The 20921-nt window shown below is 39.4% G+C and overlaps 1 protein-coding gene across 1 annotated transcript in view; it reads right to left on the bottom strand.

The window, feature by feature from the left end:
- Positions 1 to 731: 731 nt before the first annotated feature.
- Positions 732 to 20921, bottom strand: part of LOC128732568 (probable serine/threonine-protein kinase cdc7) — a 90489-nt gene continuing 70299 nt past the window's right edge. The window contains exons 4-7 of the mRNA XM_053825843.1: positions 19571 to 20530; positions 1965 to 2222; positions 1830 to 1907; positions 732 to 1757 (exon numbers count right to left, since the gene is read on the bottom strand). Of these exons, the coding sequence (XP_053681818.1) occupies positions 732 to 1757; positions 1830 to 1907; positions 1965 to 2222; positions 19571 to 20530 (2322 nt within the window). The remainder of the gene's footprint in view (positions 1758 to 1829; positions 1908 to 1964; positions 2223 to 19570; positions 20531 to 20921) is intronic.

Here is a 20921-nt window from a genome sequence, read left to right on the forward strand (position 1 = left end):
CAACCTGAGTTTTTCATACCTCATTTTCGCTTTTTATGCGTGCTTTCATATAATCTATACTATGTCGCATTTTCAAATGTGCGTTCTTCGTGACATATTCACCTTGTCACTAGTTTTTGCTTCCGCAGCATTTGAAGATCACAAATAATCAGGTGAGAAAAAAAATTATGGTTGAAGATTGCCTCTTCTATGATTATACTAATTGTTGTAAGCGCACACTTACACACAAAGCATACACATGCTTTCCCCTATGTCATATGTGTTTATTACTAAGGACAAGATGAGGTTTAAACCAATTGTTCTTCCCACTTACAACAATAATCAACAACGTGTAGGAGTATGGGGCAAACAAAAAATATGAATAAATAAACCTTGTCAGTACCTCGCGTTAGTTATTATCGAATGTTATTCTGTAAAGTCTCCATTTTGCCAACAGACGAAACAGCTTCTATGATCACTTCATTAACTTACGTACTAAACAATTAATAAATTAAGTGACGAAAATATACTAAAAATGAGAGAAGGATTAGATGAAATTGTATCTACAAATTCGCTTACTATCTATACGGAAAACTTTAACAACAACAATAAAAATAAATAAATTAATGTAATTACACGCACGAAAAAGGTTTTCCGTAGACCTCTCATGCAAACTGAAGTGCACACTCATTCCTTCCGATCAATCATTCCCATTCACGCCACATTGCTGTCCGTTGTCAGCACCTGTTCTTCTAGCTGACGTTCTTGCACAAATTGAGACTACCCGTCTGGCTGCTTGTGTTGAGACACTCTTCGCTCTGCTTTAATACTATATTTGGCTCGAGAATGGAATGCTTGATCGATTTGCCGATAACCGAGTCGCGCTGACTGTAGTAGTCCTCATCGTGGTTGTTATTGTTGATGCTGCTGTTGTTATTGTTGTTGTTGTTATTATTGTTTGCCGCGCCTGAATGATGGTCCTGATCCACTTCCATGCCTTCGTCTTCGTCGTAATTGGGTTCTGATTTGATGTTCTGTAGCAACGCTGGTTGTTCTTCGTCGGTTCCGCTAGCACTGCCGTTTGTTGGTGTTTCTGGTGGATTCGGTGTCGGTGTCCCGGGACCTACCGGACTGGCCATCCCGCCATTGTTTAGTCGCAGGTTCAGTGCCTTGGCTGCTGCTGCCGCTTGTATAACATCTTCAATGCCCAGTTTCCGTTTTTCCGCTCGCATTTCCTGTTCGTACTGTTGAACCAGCTTTCTCTTCGAATAATACTTCTGGTATTTCTGATTGTCTAGCATTTTCTTCGAGGGATTCACCTGGTGGACACCAAATTGCGAGAGGTTGTTGTTATTCATGGAGCTGAGATTGTTGTTGAGGTTGGCATTGTTCGTGGTAGTATTATTGTTGTTGATATTGTTAGCATTGTTGTTTAAGTAATCTTCGTTCAGTACGGCAACTGCGGCCGCATGTTTGGCCTTCATCAGCTCTTTGAAGCTGTTGCGACTGACCAGCTGTTGCTGTTGGGCAGCAGCAGCAGCGGCGGCTTGCTGTGCCTGCTGAACCGCCTGCTGTTGCTGGGCATGAGCAACGGCTTGGGCTTGTTGTTGAGCTGCTTGAAGTAGTTGTTGTCGTTGATGGGCCAAATTTTGCTGATGATGAGCCATGTTCTGTTGCTGCTGTTGTTGTTGCTGGTATAGGCGTTGCTGCTCTTGAAGACGAAGGGCATGCTGTTGTTGCTGTTGCTGATAATCACGCTCTTCGTTATCGTTGGTACTCTACGGGAAACAATGGTAAAATAATACATCCATACTCAAAAGACATCAACGCTATTCCAGATACGAACTTACCTCTCCATGTAATCCTTTCACTTGCAGAGCTTCTGCTACCTTCAAGAAGTTTGGCAAATCCTCGTACTTGACGTTTACCTGGGTAAAAAGAAAAGTAAAATTTCTGCAGACTGCAATGAATTGAATCCTACTCACTTGTCCACTGTACATAAAATCCAACAAACCGGCCATGTGGTGGGCGTTGACATCAGTCATGAACAGGATTGGATGCTGCGACGGATGTTCAAGGAAGATTTTCTGAAAATATGGACTGCACACCGACAGGACCAGCTTGTGTGCTTTGAAGATTTTTCCACCGGCAGCGATCGTAACATCCACCATTTGGCCATCGCGCTGCAGACTGTGGAAGCCTTTGCACATGTTTCCATGAAAACCACGCCATGATAGAAGATACTAAAATCCATGAAGAAAATCAAAACCAAAATTTGATTAGTAATGGTAATAAGTAATATTAATGTGCCTTGTTCGGCAGACTATCAACTAAGTGGTAACGGTAGAAAAAACCATTCCGAGAAACCCAGTGAAGAAGTAACGACCGAACAATCGCTAGACAAATCGTAAAGAAAAAAAAATGAAACTTGTTCTGCCAATTTCCAACCCGTAGTCAAAAAATAAGCCAAGCAAACATATTCGTGTTCCGTGTCGCAACCGCTTAGCCGGAGCAAACAGAAAATCTTAATTTATTTATGAATTTCTCAATACATCGAGCGTGTGCTTATTGCTCGAGCTTGGCGGTTGGAATCGTTGTGGCTTTTACGTCGTCTTCTGACACGCGCAGCCGTCCTTCTTGAAAAATGACCGTCTTTCGTAACTCTGCTAAATCTTTTGTTACCTATTTCTCACTGACTTGCACGGACTGACGGTTCAATCTTTGATTCTGTTCAAGCGTTCACACTTCAAGTCACAAGGATGCCTCGAGGGCAGAAATGTCACCTGATGCGCGGTGGCAATCATTGCGGTTATACTGGCTTATACACATCGCACCGACTGGATCAGTGAAAGTTTTTACCCGCACTACTATGTGAGTGAAAGTTTTTTTTTCATGCCTGCTGGTGCCATCAGCGGCCAACGACCTTTAACTGCTACCCGTGGACTTCCTTCAATGACCTTGTCTTGTTGGAAGGATTCCGCTGCGTTAAAGTCTAGGAAATCTCATCTATGAAATTGATCAAATCTACCAAAGGTTGATCTTATACTTCTTAGCTATACTTGTCGCTAAGTGATCCAGCGGTAGAGTTCATTGTTTGCTTTGTTTGAAACTTATCAAGTTTTGCGCGCCATATTCAACCCCAACTAACATGTGACAAAGTGAAAGTTGCAAAGTAGTAGAGGCAAGTGGATAGAAGCAAAATGAAGAAAAGATTCCGAGTCATCGTGTGCGGGGAGTCAGATTGAGGGCAGCTTGCGGCGTCTCTAAAGAACATCCGGCAGAGGCAAAGTTGCGAAAAGTGAAAGTGCGGTTATTTGGTGACGACCGCCGACGAGTAGTGGCACGGATGGCACAGAGTATGCGGCCAAGGCGAAGCACCGCAAACAAACATTAACGGGTGTCGTTATCAATTCGGGAGGTGCTGTTTGTATGGGTAAGCGATTGCGGAAAGGAGTTGATGCAGAGATATGTGTTTATGCACTTGGAAATGCTGCGCTAAGTTTGCTGCTTTCAGCTACGCGCGGTGGTAAATACAATTGCATGATTGCACAAAATGTCGAGATGCACTTCTCGGTAAGCAAAGGATTGCTAAAGAGGGCCAGAAAAGGCGATAGAGGCAGAATTCAGTGGAGTAAATGTGCTTTTTTGGCAAATAGGAAGTTTAAGACAAAATGTTCAATTAGTTTCTGGAAATGGAAAAGTTCTATTTTAGCGGATCTTGGTCAATTGAGGGCAAAACACGGGCGGTCAAGCTATGCTATGCCGAAAAAATGCCTCAGATTTTATTATAAAAATTATAAAACAATAATTAGTAAATAGTTCATTTGGTCGGTGTTAAGTCAAACCGAACCAAGTGACACAACTCTGAGTTCGAGAAAAACGCGTTCAAAGTTGGCTGTTCTGTATGGTTTATACGTATCAATCATTCGAAATCATCTCATAACTTTGGTTGTTTGCAACATTTATGTGGTCTGATTAGAGTAAAATGTAGCTTGAAAAATCCTTGATCATTTGCTGGTATTAACTCATTTTTTTTTAAATTTTGCGACATAGTCCGGTCTGATTTAACACCGATCATTTGTAAGGTAATTTTGACATAATATGCTTTATTCAGCACGATTGCATAATGCTTTAACGATGAGAAGATACATTATTTCACACAAATAGATGCATATTGTTTTGACGCGATACTGACAGCACATATATTTTGTTTATTCGTCAGAAATTCAAAAACAGATATTTTATTCACAATGTTGTTTTCAAGCTTCAATTTTTATATTTTTGACAAAGACAGATTAGCAAAATGATGCATTTTGGGACCAACATGGTACTTATCTTAGGCACTGGCACCGAATTAACAAAATATGATTTTCCGAAAAGGAACAATCACACTAAACCTTGACGATTCGGCTGAAGCACCAGTTTTCGAAAAACAACATTAGTAATGTACCTCAAAAAAGATACCAATCCACCAAACTGTTCCCAATTCGGGGTAATTAAACATTGCTGAACTATTGTCAAATGCAGATTCAAGCTCTGGCTTGAATTTCTGAAGTACGGTGTCTCAAAACACGTCATATTTTAAGAAGAGTTGATGAATAGCGTAACGAAGTGCATACAGATTTTAGTACATTGCAAAAATTTGATAATTTTTCTACAAGTTTTCTGTCGAACTTCCGCAACATATCAAAATTCGTATGCATTGTGTCTGGATCTTAAATTTAGGCTGTTTTTTCTTTTTCATTAAAATGTCACTTTATTGTGAAAAATAGACGACCGAAGCCCAGTTGCCCTAACAAGCCAGTCGTTGTATGTTCGAATCTCGACTGGGCGGTATTGTTAGAGAGAGTCAGTAGGATTGTTGCATTAGCCCCGTAATTTTCCTGTACTCTAGCAATAGTCGATAAAGAAGGGTCAAGTTCTGAAGGACGTTTATACCCATGGCTTTGCTTTTAGACGACCAAAGTCAAGCATCACACACACGCACATATTGCACAGTGGTGCCGAATCACAAAAACACGATCATTTGCTACACACTTAAAAAAAGCACCGAATTCGGTAAAATTTTACCGGAATCTCAACAGCTTAACGTTTAGTCATTTTTTGTATGACACCAAACGTTACTAAAGATCCGAAAACGTTGTTGTGCACCACCGAATTTTTTACCAAACGTTCAGTTGTTGAAATTTGGGTAAATTATAACGAGTTTTTTAAGTGTGATTGCGTAAAAAAAAGATAATTTTTCAAAAGCGGTTTCTTTGGAGAAGTTTTTTAATAGAATATAACACATCTTTTGTGCGTCTTTAGAGTTTGCAGTCGTTAGAGAAAATGTGTATTTTAACGAAACAACTTTATTAAAAACCAGTTAATTTATTTATTTATTCATTTTAAGTTCAACTGACTCATGGTCTAAATGACATAGACTGTGAAAACCTGGGCTGGAGTTGCACAAATTAAGCATTCTCTGATGGTGAACAAACTCAACATCTTTTCTTGTTTACAATATACATAGCAAACCTTTAGGTTTGAACGTCTTTCTAAGACTTAACCCTTCTTTATCGACAGACTTCGCAGCCGGCTGTCAAGTCAAGTCTTAGAAAGAACGTTTAATTCCATGACTTTGCTTGCTGAAGCGGAGCAATACCAATCAATAGACACAAACACTCGTACGATGGCAGATTATCACGATTTCTCCAAGATAACATTCGGCATATGTTCCTGACGAAATGTTTCAGGATCCTTTCAATATAAAGAGACCAACTGTCAAAATGGAGGTCCCAAACAGCTCAGCTTATTTCCAAAACCGAGCGCACCAGCGAGCAATGTCACTGGGCCCTGAAAATCGTTAACAATCCCAAGTATCGTTCCTAGCGGTTGCTTTGTTGATAATCAATTTATAATGTAATTGTATATCCAATGCAATTGCAAGATCGGTAACCCTATCGCTACGTAGCAGAATTTGCGCAGGGAAACTGACGATATATTTTGAGACAACAGACGCTGTTTTGAGATCATACAGTTGCAATCGCACCACTCTGCAAACCGGTTGATCAATTCTTGGAGTCGTAGGCAAGTGTAGTTGTTACTAATAATCATGTAGATTTTGGCATCATCCGCGTACAGTAATCTCATGCCTGGCTGGGCAATGTTGCTTATTAACAAAGAAAACAATAGTGATTCTAAAGTGCTACCTTGAGGCACTCCAGTATTGTTTTGGAACCAACATGGGAAAGATACACCCAATTTAACAGCCACACTGTGGTCTTGATCCTTCTTTATCGACAGACTTCGCAGCCAGCTGTTAGAGTACAGGACAGTTACGTGCAACGATCCTACTAACTGTATCTAGCAGCACCGCTCAGCAGAGATTTGAACACAATACGACAGGTTTATTAGTCTAGCACCGTACCTTGAGGCTAACTGGGTGGTTCCGGCCCAGGGCAATAGCAATGTTTCGTTCTACCAAGACACAATGGGCTAATTATTTAGAAGCCGCCAGCTTGGAATCCCATAAGATACCTACTCCAATATAAAAACTGTAAGAAATCGATTGGTGAAAGTCCCATCTTGTGGGATCTCGGGAAGAGGTCCGTTTTTACCTTCGAAAATCATGATTAAAGCTAATTAAACAGTATAGAAACATATTTCCCACCCGTGAAATAAACTCAACTAGCTTCCAAATGTCAAAAGATTAGTAGAATCCAGAGAAAAAGAATTCTATATTGTGCGAAACGCAAGAATAGTCCATTTTGCTCAAATGACCCCTAAATACATAGTAAAACCTGATTAAACCGATTAAAACTAACCTTAAGACTGAGAAATAAACTCGACTACTGTGTTACCTGCCTCATAACGAACCCCTATTTCGGAAATTCTAAAATCTCATGCTTTTATTTTTGGAGTAAATATGTAATTTCTTATGTTATATAGTTGATATTTGTATGCTCTATTCGAATTTATGATCTATTAAACGAAAAACCACAAAGTTTGTGAGTTACGAGACCCTCCCCCGTATATAACGTATATTCGTTATGAGTCAGGTAACACAGTAGCATTAATTCACGAACACATTTTGTTAATAAACTTTTTTTATAGACACCATCGTTAAAAAATTACATAATTTCTACACAAATTCTACAGAAAATTATCGCATTTTTGCGCATCTAGGAGAGATTTACGCAAAATGGACTTTTTGTGAATTCTTCACGGTACGACATAAAAAACATTCAACTTTCCTGATATTTTTCAAATGAATTGGAGCGACTCGAGTTTTTTCCCCGGTCTTTAAGTTAGTTTTAATCAGTTTAGTTAGGTTTTATTTTAGGTTACGTATGTATTTAGGGGTCATTTGGGCAACATGGACTATTCTTATGTTAGGAACAGTATGGAATTCTTCTTCTGATTCTTCTGATGTTTTGACAACATTTGGAAGGCAGTTGAGTTTACTTCATGGGCGGCAAATAAGTGTCTATACTGTTTAATTAGCTTCTATCATAATTCTTGGCGGAAATAGGGCAAAATGAACCTCTTCCCGAAATCTGCACAGCATGGGACTATCACCAATCAATTTCTTGCATTTTTATAAATAGAAATAGGGTATCTCTAGCTTTTGTACGTAGTTCTTTGACTTCATTTTCGTTGTAATCTATGCCAAAAGGAAGCTTTCCTTGAAAGGGAAAACCTCCCCAGCACATGACTGTACCATCACTAAAGCTCCTGCTCATCGTAACTTTCGAATCATTGCGTAAATCATGACTGTAGTACTGCCAGCTATCTGTTCTGTCAAGGTTGAACTTTTTTCATTCGATTCATTCATTGTTCCAAGAGACAGATACTTTTCGGCAAATTAGAAGCAATTCTGCTTCTGACGTTCGGTCAACATAGGTTTTCCATGTCGTTTACGCAACTCCAAGCTCTTATTGGTTGAGATAACTTGTACTCGCCATTGTGGTGTTCCGGAAGTTCCATTTCTGCACGAATTTGTGATACTATCCTCTTCTGGTTTACGGCAATTCTACGAATTCTCCGATACTATTAAGTTTATTACCAGTTTTCTGAGAACATCCAACAGCCGCGCGTGCACGTTGAATTTTCCGTCCAATTCCTCTGTTAGAGAGGCCATAATCATGGTAGGCTCTGATTTTAATCTTTAGTTTGCTCGAACGTAAGATGCTTCGATTGATTCATACTGGCTTGATCGCACAGGAAAAACACAGGAAGTTTTAATACTTGAGAGCAAGTCTAAATGCATACTTGAATGACAACCTTATTAAATAGCTAGCTTGAATGTAATCTTGAGTAGAAGATTAAACATAACTAATCTAAGTTTTAGTTCGTGAATAGGTAGGCATCACTATCATACCAAGTAGCTCAGAAATTAGGTTATAAGGTAAAATCAGTTAGTTCTAAGTTGCGAGTTAACCACTGCGAACAATAAAGGTTAGGTGGTTAACCTCCAGTAAAATTAACACACTTTGAAGTAAACACACTTTAGCTCAATTTAGCAGTTCTATTGTTGTGAAAACCTTGGACAGGACGTACCAAGTGCTAACCGAGGCGTTGACCCATAATTGACCCCATTTCTGATTCGCTGAAAGTGATATGCAACCGTTGCGTTGGCTGGTTCAAATATCCGCAACGTAGTAAAATCCGTATGCATTGTGTCTGGGCCTTGCGTCAACGCGTCCGTCAGCGTTATTCTGACAGTTTTTCTATGGGTTTGGCACGCCCTATCCTTAGGTGAAAATCAAAACAAAAAATAGCTTTTGATTCCGCACAACTTTTTTTATGTATTAGGCCTAAATGTACGTACTTTACAAAATAACCAGTATAATGTTTTTTCGAAAAGCTGAGAAAGCGTAAACGGATTAAAAGCAACAAGAAACCAGAAATGCAACTCAAGAGATTGTAAAAATAATGTATGCTCCATGAAGTTTTTTTTATTTCGCTCAATCTATGCTATGAAAATACAAACAAAACGAATATTTTTATTATTGTCGCAATTATAAACAATAGGGCTCATACAATTTTTGAAACACCTTTCATTAGATATCGGAATGTTTAATATCGACAAAAAATTATGAAAGTTTTACATAAAGGTCTGAAGGTAAAAATGGGCAGAAATGATGATATTTGTAATCCTACTAACTCAGAAGGAGCACCCTAAACCCTAAATAAAAATCTGCTGGTATAAAATTTTCCAAAAAAGTGGGTAGGTCCTTCTTGTCATGCATTTGCTATACATAGGTATATAAAATGTATGTTTTACCTCATCGTCGAACTAGTCACTAATTAATGAAGCAAGTATGCCGCTCTCTGGTTTTGCGTTGGTGAAATAACAGTTGCTAAAAGACTGCTTTTGTGTTCTATTGGCTTCGGATAGCATTAAGTAAATAGGAAACGTGAGCAGATCTAATTAGCGACCCGCCATGGATGGTGCACTTGCTCGAAAAAAGGGAAAGTGCGAGAGCCCATCTTACGGATCGCATGGCTTGCTTCTGATCTATCCGTGCCGTAAGGAGCATTTGTTACCTAATACCCAAAGGGGTTTCCCCACAAACGCTTTGAGCGCGCAGAGAGGTGTGAAGAATTTCCGAAAAGGCGATTCTTTTACGCAATCCGATGTCAGCTGCGACCTCGGTGGTGTTTTTGATGGCAAGAAACTTTACGAAGAGAGTTCGTTATCTTTTCTGTGATTCGCGCTAGTTACGCTGCCAAAGCGCCTCACCAATGCAATTCGGCCCTCCACGCCAGAAGACAGACTGTTGATTATGTGGTATTGTAGCAAAATCAAAACAACAAAAGCAAAACATAGGCAAGATCGGCCTTTAGCTCATGGAGAGGGAACGAAGCGCAAAAAAAACAACCACAACCTAGCGATCTGCACACTCATTTCGTAATCGGATCTCCAAAAAATGCCACAACATTTTGGCTATATGCCTCACGGCACTGCGCAGTAGCTCTTGCGTGTGATCAGATCCGAGAAGTCCAGCTCGAAATGCCGTAAACCCCTGCCTTGCTAACTTTGATTGGAATTGAGTTCATCAACCGGTGGTGCTGCGTCGTTATTTTGCTCTTGCTGTTTAACCGCTGGATATGGTAGACACTGTCAGGTTGGTTGTTGTTGTTTTTTTCTTCTGCTCGGTTCGTTGCAACCAGCTGAAGGTGCCACTTACTACGTTAGCAGCAGAGCACGGTGTGCGCAGAGGAAGCGACTTACACCGACTCGAAATTAGAAACTGAACAAAAGTTTCCCTACCGCCTGGTTGGCGGCGGACCTGAGCAATAGAAAACAACAATTATATCCTACTAGTTTTGCGTGTTTTGTGGATTCTCATTTTTTTACGTTTCATTCGGGCCACACAATTAACTTATTTTCCATGAGTTGTGCTGCAGCACCCCTGTGAAGCGATTTTAAGAGGTTGATAAACTTCTTAAAAACAGTATCTGATTTCGCTTACTTTCTTTACTTGAAAGAACACCTGCACAGATTATACTGAATGGAAAAAATCGCAGCTATAATCTGTTATAAATTTACATTGTTTTTTAAATATAGTTTTTGAACAGTTTTCGAATTTTACAATTTTTTAAACAATGAATTAATGACGATTTTTACCATGCAAAATATATTTTGTTGTGACGTTCGTTATGTGACGCTCATTAGGATCTCTTAGACGACTTTGAGCGATCTGATGAGAAATTTTTTGGCCGATAATCAAAATATCACGTTTTCCTAAAACGTTTTCCGCTTTCGTGCCAAGCACTTGCTAATGGTGTAATCATATTGGATTCCTAAATGTGTCACTTCACACAACAACGGCAGCCCACTGTTTTAGTCGCTGGTAGGGGCACTTTGCATTCAAATGCTGCACGCGACAAAACTGTGTTTCATTCCTCGCGAGGGACACCGCTGCTCTAGGTTTCGAATACCATCGCCGAAACAAAACTGGGCAACACAATCGGAAAACAGTCATCGTATATGACACGCCTAGATGGAATCTATTGACAAAATACTTCTAATTATGTAAAAAAGTGAAAGTTGTTGAATATGGCTTCCATAGCGTCGCGTCGTGCTTTTTGCTAGAGTCTACAAAAGGATCGAAAGTTTTGCAGTAAATTTCTTGATTCCATTATGTTGATTCTGCTAATGTTTTTGAGATTACCAAACATGATTCCATCGTTATTAAAATATCTAATTTTAATCAGTTGGTTTGTGATCAGACGTTGTGTTTTTTTATTATCAAGAATACACAATTTATCTCAACATTGCCTTCCTTATGCCTCCCAGTTGGCCTCGAGGAACGACGTTGGTCTAACAAACCAGTCGTCGTAGGCTCGACTCTCGATTGAGTAAGAGTCAATAGGACTCTCTCAACAGTACTTTCAACAGTCTGTTGATTAGAGTCTGTTGTTGAAGATCAAGTTTCGAAAACGGAATGTAGCACCTAGCATTTGCTTTTTACATACCGTTAGCCGCCGGGGTGAGATTGTGCCAAAAACGTATGTTCTTTAGCTCATTATACACACAAAAAAAAAATAAACCATTAAAACAGAAAATGCCAGCTGGTTTGTATTGCCATCCTACACCTTTGAGCCAATTTTTTAGAAAAACATCGGACGAATTTTTGAGTTACGCCCTTTTGAAGTTTTGAAGCGCAGATTGTTCATACAAAGTAAATAAAAATCTTCAATGACACTTACACAATGAACGTAAATCGCAGCCGGTATTGATTTTCATGCAGCATATGCTCGTTGGCGATCCGTTTAGGAGCTTTGCACTGTACTGGATCTATCCGGAAATGTTCCGAATTAAGTTATTTCTAGGGTACATGGCCAATATCGAACATGAACAAAAACTTATCATACGACACCTCTAATTAAACTACAGGGTGTTCAATAAGTTCGAATACAAGTTTTCATCGTTGTGTAAGTGCGCAACATGTGCATTCTGTGTATTGGTGTTGGTGTCAGCTTTAACCTTATATAGGCTAACCGACGCGCAAGGTATCGACTTGATGTCATTTGTTATTTGTTTACCGCGGGCGATGAAGGAGTGCCGCAACGTCGTAGTAAAGTTTGCGAGAGGTAAGCGACCCGACGACATATTTCGGCGGTTGAAATCCCACGGGATGAAGCTGAATATCATCTATAATACCATCCGTCGGTACCGGGAGACAGGCTCGGCCAAGGACCGTGCTAGATCCGGGTGGCCGCGTACGGCGAGAACGTCAGGTCAGGGAGCGGGTTCGTCGAAAAATGAACCGCTCGATCCGGAAAACCGCTGTTGACCTGGATGTGTCGATCGGCACTGCCCACACCATCATGGCGAAGGACCTGGGATGCAAGCCGTACAGGAAGCGCAAGGTTCACGGGGTAACGGAGGCTACAACGAAGAAGAGGCTGGACAGAGCAAAACTGATGCTTTCGCGGCACGCTGGTCAGGAGTTCATGTATTCTGATGAGAAACTCTTCATCTTGCAACAGCCGCACAATGTCCAAAATGATCGGCTGTGGGCGCCGACGTTGGCCAGCATCCCCCCGTCCCACATAAACATCGCGCGGTTCCAGAGCGCCGCGTCGATGATGGTTTGGGGGCCGTATCCAAGCGTGGGAAGCTTCCACTGGTGTTTATCGAGAAAATCGTGAAAATCAACGCCGCGTACTATAAGACCGAGGTTCTGGAGAAGGTTGTGGCCCCGGTACTTCGTGACCTCTACGGGAAAGATCATTACGTCTTTCAACAGGACGGCGAAACCGGCCCGCATGGCGAATATCGAGCAAACGTGGTGTCGGGAGAGTTTGACTGTTTTTCTCAATAAGACTTTGTGGCCTCCCAGCTCTCCGGATCTTAATCCGGTCAAGCTGGTCAAGCAGAGCGAACATAAAGTGAGCATTATGGACCAATTTAAGAAGCTCATTTCCAAGATCTGGGACGTGATGCCCATGGACCAGGCACATGTTATTCTTTTGAGAAACGTCTCAAGCTCGTCATAAAGCACAAAGGGGGGGGGGGGCGGTGCTACCAAATATGTCGTAAAGGTTCTCAATAAACACTGCTTCAATATTCAATAAAAATTGACTCAGAAAAGGATATCTTGTATTTTCATTTTTAAGCTCATTTTTAAAGTGTATTCGAACTTATTGAACACCCTGTAGATTTTAAAAACTAGATTAGTTCGGGGACACCCAGGCAAGTGGCCAGTTTCGCACACAAAGAAAAACTTATCGTGTACCAGCTTTATTCATAGTAGAATTAAAAAAAACTAGAACAATGGCAGCCAAATCTGCTATCTAGGGTCACGTTGGTCATATCTGGACATGTTTTGGGGACTCCGTGTACTCAAATGTCAACACAGCTTGCAAGTTTAACGGCAATCATGGGCGCAAAAAAGGAAACTTTTTGAAAATTTTTCGACCATGTGATATTTTAAATAAATTGAAGCCACTCGGAATAAACGAAAGATTAATCTTTCATACCATCAAGCGACACAAGGAAATAGGTCCTTAAAAAATAATCCCCAAACCTTACCGTAAACGCACTGTAAGGACACCGCCCAGGTAACCAATAAGCATTACCAATCCTATTTACATACAAGTCAATAAGCATTTAAGTCACCTTAATTGCTGCTTAAATGCTACTTTGGCAAAATATACGGCTACTTTACTGCTAACCCTCTTATAATGCTGACAATGTTTGTAACCAGCTGATTACCAACAAGAAGATTTAAAATAGAATTTTGCATGCCAATTTACAATAACTACGCACTTAAAAAGCTAATATACAGCAACGTGCTATATAAAAAGCCAAATATGCTAATAAGCGATTGATTTACTGCTTAGGGTAATGCTAATGCTTATTGGTTAGCTGGGCAGAAGTCATCAAACGAGTAAGAGAGCGAATTCGACAGAAACCAGATCAGTTTGGACGTAAGATGGCCAAGGAATTGGGAATTTCGCAGTCAACCATGAAAATATTTTGAAAGATGATCTTCGATTGATTTTGATACAAAAAAAAACAACGGGTGTACGGTTTGACGGGTGTTAAAAGCAGAAGATTGCAATAGTCGAAAGATGTCGCCAGTTTGTTTTCGGACGAAAAAATGTTTCTGCTACGGGATCACCACAACCAACAAAATGATCGGATATATGCAGCACATCTCTCTGATATTCCTCGGGACAAACTGGCTGTTCAAAGGTTCTATAATGTTTCCAGGGTGAGGGTATGGCGATGTTTCTCCAAAAATTTGACGGTTCCATTGCTGTTCATTGAATCTGGTGTCAGGGATGGCACGATCACTTTGACTCAATTCACATTCATTTGACAGTACCGTCTCAGCCAAGCAAATTTTGACAAAGTTTATTATGGGACATTTGTAGAATTAGTTATTATCTACAATTTTGTTGAATAAAGTTTTGCTGTATCTTTTGAGTTACGGTGCTACAATGCTAGTAGCTCATTAGTAGTTGAACGTTCACTTTGCTACTAATGAGCTACTAGCATTATAGCACCGTAAATATAAAACATCCAGCCCAACTTTATTCAGAAAAGTTGTAGATAAAAACTAGTTCTTCAATCGTCCCATATATAACTGTTTCAAATTCTGCTTGATTGAAACGGTACTGTCAAATGAATGTGAATTCAGTTAAAGTGATTGTGCCATCCCTGCCTGGTGTTAAAATCAACACTACATAATAAATCGATTATGTTTTGAATAAACATTTGCTTCCCATCGTCAAAAAGCGCTACAAGAATGCACCAACTGCTTCCAACAAGATTCTGCACCTTCCCACCAGATGAAAACTATAGATACAGTCTTGGTGTGAGAACAATTTTCCGGATTTTATTTCTTTGAAAGAGTGACCTGTCTCTTCACTTGATTTGGATCCTCTCGACTTCTATGACTTCTATGCAAAGGCTAGGTAAACCAGGGAGTACCAATGTGGATACTTTCAAGCAACGTTTGGAGAAAATTTGGGATGAAATGCCTCAGTATATTGTGCGTGGCAGCTGTAATGCTTTTCAACGATTGAGACTGGTAATCAAAGCAAAGCAAAGAATTAGACTAATTGAAGACAAATGTTATGGATATGCCTTACACGAAATACACTCAAAATTAAAATTTATGCAAGCGTATTTGTGACCATTTACTTTACTGACAGTTATTATTACTCACCCTGTATTCTCGTACTTGGCTTATTTCAATATTTCACGTTTCAATTTTACATTGCCGCAGAATCCTCGTTCAGATTTTTATTTGCCAGTCAATTTTGACCAATCATTCATTATGCTTAAATAGCACTGCTTAACCCTCTAACGCGCAACATCGTAAAAACGATGCGATCAAGCAGGTGACTACTTTATCATGAAAGTACACTCAAAAGAAGCTCGAGTGTGATTTTCATGGAAAAATATTTATCTGGAGACCGCCAGGTATGAAAAAGACCAATTTCCCTTTTTTCGTTTTTCATGCCTAACGTTCTACCCAAATATTTTTTCAATTCAAATATATCAATATTTTTTGAATTAATATTTTTTGAAACGATGGTTCTACAATTGATGAAGGGACGGTAGGGGAAAGAAATGAAAATTTTTGGTGAAGGAGGGGAAGAGCATATATCGCATATATCGCAAAATTGAAACAAAGCATGTAAATTACTCATAGAAAAAATTTGAGATCGAACATTTTTGTTCTAGATGTCCGTTTACTTCAAAAGTAAAAAAGAGAATATTCGCAGCATAATTTTTTTAGGAAATTTTCGGAATTCTTGTTTTTGAAAGATGATAACTTTCGAACGCAAGGTCAGAATTTTGTGATATTAATATCTTAATTAAATCTGTTCTGAACATATTTTTCGTATTGCCAGTTCAAGATAAATTTCGTATGTGGCTCTGGAGTTCCAAAAGCGAAGGCCGCCTGCAGACGATCTTGCCCGTTAGAGGGTTAAGCAATATTGCATGAAATCGAGAAAACACTTTGAACTATATATTTTAATTTAATTTATCTTGGATTTAGAATCTATCATTTTTCTGGGTATAGATCCTGTTACTTCTTCAACACAACTAAACTAAACTCATCGAAAATTTTGTCAATATCGACTTGAAATGTCCAAATATATCGGAATTGCTCTAAATAAATTTGTTAAGTGAATTAAAGATGTCGGAGTATAAAAGTCTGCCGAGAAACAAATACATATAATTATACTTTAAACAAATGCTACGAACAAAGAGCTAGAAGCTAACTGAGCGATCAATATTTGCCGGTTTGCTGTATAACAAAGTTGTTTCTTTTTAAGGAGACCTGAAAAAGTCAATTTTTCCAGAACTTTTCTAGAGAAAACCTTTTAACTGATTAAAGTGGAAATTTGTATAGATGTTACGGTAACTTTCGACTGTTTTTTAACACAGTCAAAAATAGTTTTTGAAATAGTTGCTATATTTAATCTCCACGATATCTGTCAGCTGTCTATGGACTGAATCATTGGAAATCAAAAAGAAATCTGTAGTATAATATATTCTCTATAGAATGATCGTAGCAATCAACAAAAAATACTTTTTCTTAAAACGACGGCTTCTCAAACACAAACATTCGATTTTTGGCATGAATTTTGTTCTAAAATTTCCCATAAAATTAAAAATATTGATCAGTGAAGAAAAACATTCGATTAATCTCTGAAAAATATTCTTTAATGGCTTGAGTTAAAGTTTGAAGTAGATTGTTTTACCTGTTTTTGAGGAATTTTGCTCGCCGACTTTGAAAACACCGTTTTAAGAAAAAGTCGTTCAAAGTTTCGCGTTTCTCCTTCAGCCGCTCTAACGCGTTTTTAGAAATGTGCGTGTAACTTCGTAAATATTTGACGTAGTGTTCGACATCGGAACGAAAATTGAGGTCCGGGTTTCGGTGCGGTCCGGTACAAATCGGCACGAATTTTATTATTCCGACTTTATTCCGGTCCGCTTTGGCTCTGTTCCGATTCTGGAACCTGAACAGAGCCAAATCGGACCAGAATTATTAGTCTTTATAGTCGGAATAACAAAGTTCGTGCCGCCTTTTAACCGAACCGGAGCGGACCGGAACCCGGATTTCAATTTTCGTTCCGATGTCGAACACTAATTTGACGGACTGGCATGAAATTTTTTGTGTATACTTAAATATATGTGTGTCAATTTTTCGAAAATTCTAACTGTATTTAACCCCTTTAATAAAATGTTCACTGAGAGTGCTGGTAACCTTCGAATGCAGGCAGCAGCTCGATTTATAAGGCTCGTTAAGAGCTGAACAGCAAGTCTAATAAGCCATTCGTCGCATGTTCGAATCTCGACTGGGAGAGGCTATAAGATTGTAACACTAGCCACACAATTGTCCTCTGGTGGTCTAACAGCTGGCTGCGAGGTCTGGGTATAAAAAAAGGTCATTTGTCGAAGACAGAATGTAGCGCCTCGGCTTTGTTTTGCTTGGCCATATTCATTGCTGGTCTATGAGCCCAATTTCTCGCTATTGATTCCAGAATTAACTTGATGTCCGATGGGCCATTTCGTTTTGGAAAGACGTATACTTTTTTACGATGTGGGTAAAAAGGTAAAAAGAGACGGAGAGACCGATTCGTGCTATGATAGAGAGGTTTATTGAGTGGGAGAAAGATTATTTTGAGAGAGATGATGTGTCCTAGAAGTATGTGCTATGTTATAGCTACAACATATGCATCCACTTTGATAGCGACTGATATAATTTCTTTTCTTAGTGTTGTTTCAATTTATTTTTCATGCACAGGTATACATATCATACTTATAAGTAGCCATCAATCAAGCCAACCAACCAAGTATGTGGGTGAAAAATCCCAGCTTTATGCAATTGGAGAATGAAGATATTTACAATTGTTTTACTCCGTAACATTACTTTTCCAAAGGGAGATGATGTAGCGTACAATCCAAAGGAGTGATTCATAAAAACAAAATAAAAATAAACAACAAAACATTTCAGGAAAATAACGCAATTGTACTGTTCGATGCAGTCAGTTTAAATATAGTCATCAAGTTTACTGATAGGCTGCAAGATGTGCGTTTTTACATTACTCTAGTTGTTTTATTAAAATGTCTGAATAGAAGTCGTGAACTTAAAAGGAAAAACGAGCAATAAAGAATGAGCTCTACCCTACTGGAGAAGATCCCAGTATAGTATTGAATATGTTAGTTGAAAATCAAATCTTCTCCTTGTGACCCTGCTGAATTCTTTCAGTCAGGCCATCACGGCAAAGAAAAAACTCCGAATGAGCAACAACGCGAATGATAATGCAACTGTAAAGTACTGTATAGATGTGCTATATTACAAGCAACTGTATAGATACTATATCTCGAGCAACATTTCTAAAGGTCGTATGTGTAAATGAGAGATTCTGGTCGTGTTTCCTCTCACGCTTATCACGATGATGCAAATACACTTGAATGCATCCGTTGTGCATGAAATGGTTGCTGATGTCAATAGTTAGTCACTAGTCAGTAGCTAATCGTTAAGGGGATATGACTGACTGAAAATTTTGGAAAAAACGCTATTTTTTATTATAGTATTCCAATGCATCTGGAGACCAAACTCGACGCGGTAAAACACCCCGCTCCTGTAAAATTATGAATTTCAAACTAAACAATGCGTATTATTATAAGGGAATCTCTGTTTTGGGTATACTTTTGAATTGTTACTCGTGCTATGACCTTATCTCATTTTTTTTGCATCCTTATTTACCAAAAAATTAACGATTGAGGTTGGGGAGTGATTTAAAATAATTACTTGCTTGTTCCAAATGAAGACAAAAATGGATCCAAACTTATTTCAGATGTGAAACCTCCAAACTAGATCGGGTATAAAACAAGATTCAAACCACAGATGCGAACGTTTTTCTGTATAGTCTATCAAAACTAGACAAATCCGGTACTCAACACACCGCAGGGATGCTCTTAAGGGATTGAAAAGATTTCAACTTAATCTGAAATTACCTTCAATGTTTTGTGTTAATTTTTACTGTTGTTAGCAGTGTACTTAGTATTCAGATTCAGATTTCAAATTAAGGCTTATCTTTTTTAATTTCAGTAGAATAACCCATTAACAACAATTGAAAAAATATAAAAAATTAATTTTATTTGATTGGACTGATTGCCGACTTCAAATAATTGCAACTAGGGATTCAAATTTAGAAATGTTCAAGCGATCTTGTGGTATCGTTTCGTGCGGTGCTCGACCAGATCTACAACTACTACATTAGCTGCTTCGAGGGGCAAAACCTAGACTTCATTGGAAACGCGAAGCACGAAGCTAGTGGAAGAAAGTTTCGCTCGTTTTACCAACCATTTCAATGCGAGTTCGTCACACTAATGCGTCCCGTGCCCACCGCTGCTGGTACCACCTTTTCCTTCAAAGGCTTTGGAAAGAAGTGTGAGGTTTGTATTTTCCACGATGGCTGACTGACTGACAACAATGTGACTGGATATGGGCATAGAAGGTCTTTGCACTCTTTTCTCGAATGTTTCTAAGGCTTTGGACAGATTTTGTTTTCAGCTGCACCGCTACATGCATCTGGGAATTGAAAGCAATATTACATTTACCTGATCAATGTTGTGATGTTCGTTCATTTGGTGCAGGAGTTTCTGGTTGAGATTTTTCAAATTTGTACTTCCCCCCTCATACATGCTGTCTCTATCGTTCGGATAATCGTCGTAGTCAGTGTCACGGTCCGTGCTGCTAATCGCACTACTACTGTTACTGTGCAGGTTGCTCCCATTGTGAGTACTGCTGGCGGCCGCCAACAGCGCGTTGAAATTTGCATTTGTCGACGGTCCGTTGGTCATTTTGGACCCGTTGGTGCTACTGACATGGCTGGCTGGACTACTGTTCAAACTACTACTCTCGGGACTGGCATTGTTGCCACCCCCGTTGCTTATTTGACCCGTCCCGGGACTTTGACTTAAGCTTTCGATAAGCTGTTTTTCCTTTTCCCTGTAACTATTGCCACCGTTGTTAGTAGCGTTTCCGTTGTTGTTGTTGTTGTTGTTACTGTTGTTATTGTTGTTGTTGTTGTTACTATTGTTATTAGAGTTACTATTACTGTTGTTGTTATTGTTACTATTGGTGTTGTTGTTATTTTTCTCCTTTCGACTGCTACTATTACTTCGTTCCGATACGTTGCTAAACTGGCTGAGTACAATTTCTCTCTTGAACTGGTCTAGCTTCGAGTCCCCGCTTCCCAGGTGATCCTCAATTATGTCCGAGATATCCAGCATGCTGCCCCCGCTGTGGCCATGGATCAGTTCCCCTTTAATTTTGTGTTGACTAGCGGCATTTGCTGCGGCAGCAGAGGCGGCCGCCGCGGCAGCAATGGCCACCGCAGCCGTCTGGTTCATAATCTCATCGTCAAACTGAGCATCATCCAATGTGTCCGAATCGAACCGTTTGGTTGATGAGAAGAGACGAAGGGTGGGATCGTTCACCTGATCGCTGAAGTACACGTCCATCAAGTTGAAGAAGGGCCATTCTCGGCGCTTTGGTTCCTCCGACATTTTGATGGCCTGAAACGAAATGAGAGAAAGTAAAAGCACAGTTGAGTTGAGATACATTGATAATGAGGTTCAAACATTTTCTACTAGTTCTGAACATTTCGACGGCATGCCATATGTGGCCGCAATTGCTTTATTATAGATCATCGATTGTATCCTGAATAACGTAATATTTGTGGCAGAGAAATGCGAATAATTACGTCTCGTTTTTCTTCAAAATTACTATATTGTTATCTAATGATAAACCGACAAACACCAAACGTATGGAAATCACGAAACAAGTTGAAGCGACCATCGGAAACAGCACCAAGCACTGGCCTAAATTCGCAGCAAGCATCGATCGATTAAAGTGTTAGCAGCAAATCGATACCTCTCTTCACTTTCAATCTTATAATTTTTCAAT

Source organism: Sabethes cyaneus, chromosome 1 (assembly GCF_943734655.1).
Source record: "Sabethes cyaneus chromosome 1, idSabCyanKW18_F2, whole genome shotgun sequence".
NCBI lineage: Eukaryota > Metazoa > Arthropoda > Insecta > Diptera > Culicidae > Sabethes > Sabethes cyaneus.